Source organism: Salvelinus sp. IW2-2015, unplaced genomic scaffold, assembly GCF_002910315.2.
Source record: "Salvelinus sp. IW2-2015 unplaced genomic scaffold, ASM291031v2 Un_scaffold1747, whole genome shotgun sequence".
NCBI lineage: Eukaryota > Metazoa > Chordata > Actinopteri > Salmoniformes > Salmonidae > Salvelinus > Salvelinus sp. IW2-2015.
In genome coordinates, this window is record NW_019943129.1 from 179,568 (window position 1) to 181,278 (window position 1,711).

Consider the following 1,711-nt stretch of genomic DNA (forward strand, 5'->3'; position numbering starts at 1 on the left):
GTATCTTGCATTTATTGCTATTGGTTAACTGGCTTTAAAAAACTAATGAGGAAGATTCCATTATGTTGTGTTTTGGTGATTAATCAATGTTCTCATGGTATTTTACAGTAAACGTATTTTTGGATAAATTGTTATGTGGTGAAGATGTCTCCAAACAAAATTAATGCACATAAACGGTTTTGAATATACTTGCTGCGTTAAAAGCGTTATCAGTATTCAGGTTTGAACTACATTTTTTTATATTTCATACAAAGTAGCAGTGCGGAAACAGCAAGAGTTTTCCAGTGTTTCTTTAAAAAATCACTTAAACTCAATCCCGTTGCATCCACAATCATCTCATTGGGGTAGCAGGTTTCCTCCATTCTCCTCCACCATTCTTGTCTATCTTCCCATCAGCTCCGTGGACCTGATCTCTGCTTCCTCTAGCTTTATTGTTGAGGACATGGTACCTCCCTCCACACTGCTCTACCAATCTACTGAGGTCTCTGTTCCCACCAATCAGCTTCTCTAGACTGTTACCCTCTAATGCATCTCCATGGGTGAAGAGGATGATGGTGTGCTTTGCCAGTCCTGACCCAAACACWCTRTCTAGAATTTCAATAGCTATTTTCTCCTGCTCTGTGAACCTGTCATTCACTCGCAACACTAAGAGGAAGGCATGAGGCCCTGGACTAGACACATAGATGCTCGTACCAATCTCCTTTGTCAATTCMTCAGCAGTAAGRTSTGTGTCGAACAGTCCTGGAGTGTCAACCACACTGACATRCCTCCCATCTACTGCAGCCTGCTTCATTTCTGTTTTACGTGTTACTGAGGACGGGTTCAGTTCAGAATGGAAACTWRTCCRACCAAGGATGGTGTTTCCTGTTGCACTCTTCCCTGCTCCTGTTRTACCAAGTAACACCACCTGCAATGGTTTGGATGTCTGTTSRAKAGGTMTGGATKGGTGCSCCATCTTSAAGGAATTATCTTGTTATAGCCGAGCAGTGTGARGTGTGAGGCAGGAATCTAAATACAAATGAAATAATTACATTCTCCTCTAAGATGCAAAATGCAGAAACACAGGTATCAAACAAATTAGACAACCACTCCAATGGACCGAGGTAAAGKCKGTTTCAGGWTGGATATTCAACAGATATTCGAGCTTTCAAACCTCAATAGCTTTCAAACCACTTGAGCCACAGACTCCAAATAAGTGTCARGATGTTGGAAAAATTGCACACAACATTGCACAGGTCTTATTTTCAAGATTTGGACATTCATTCGCTTTCCAAAGCTAATAAACATGTAGAAATGTGAGCAGCATTTTGTAATCCTTGTTGAATTAGCTAGGGAGCATAAACAAAATACAAACTTGTTTTACATTTGAATTTCAATAGCGCTTTGGTCATGTGACCTACTGGACTCAAACAAGGTTCATAATGTCCACTGACCACCCTTCTATATTACACACCCTTTAGTGTAGTATATTTAGTATATTACACACCCTCACACGATTTTACATTAATTTTGTAATCTTTAGAATTTCAATAGCTCCTTGGTCACGTTACCTACTGACCTCAAACAAGGTTCAGAATGTACAGTCAGTCGGCCTACCGATGGAAGAAGCCTAGGTTCCCAGTGGGCACAGATCACTGAATGTCAACTTGATGAAATTAAAAGGAGCGTGCCCACCTGTCGCGGTCGCACTCGAATCACCCGTGGTGTGACT

The 1,711-nt window shown here is 41.0% G+C and overlaps 1 protein-coding gene across 1 annotated transcript; it reads right to left on the reverse strand.

The window, feature by feature from the left end:
- Positions 1 to 331: 331 nt before the first annotated feature.
- LOC139024650 (GTPase IMAP family member 5-like) lies at positions 332 to 994 on the reverse strand. The gene has a single exon (XM_070439542.1). It carries the CDS (start codon positions 953 to 955, stop codon positions 332 to 334), a length of 624 nt encoding a protein of 207 aa, XP_070295643.1. The 5' UTR covers positions 956 to 994.
- Between the last annotated feature and the right edge of the window lie 717 nt (positions 995 to 1,711).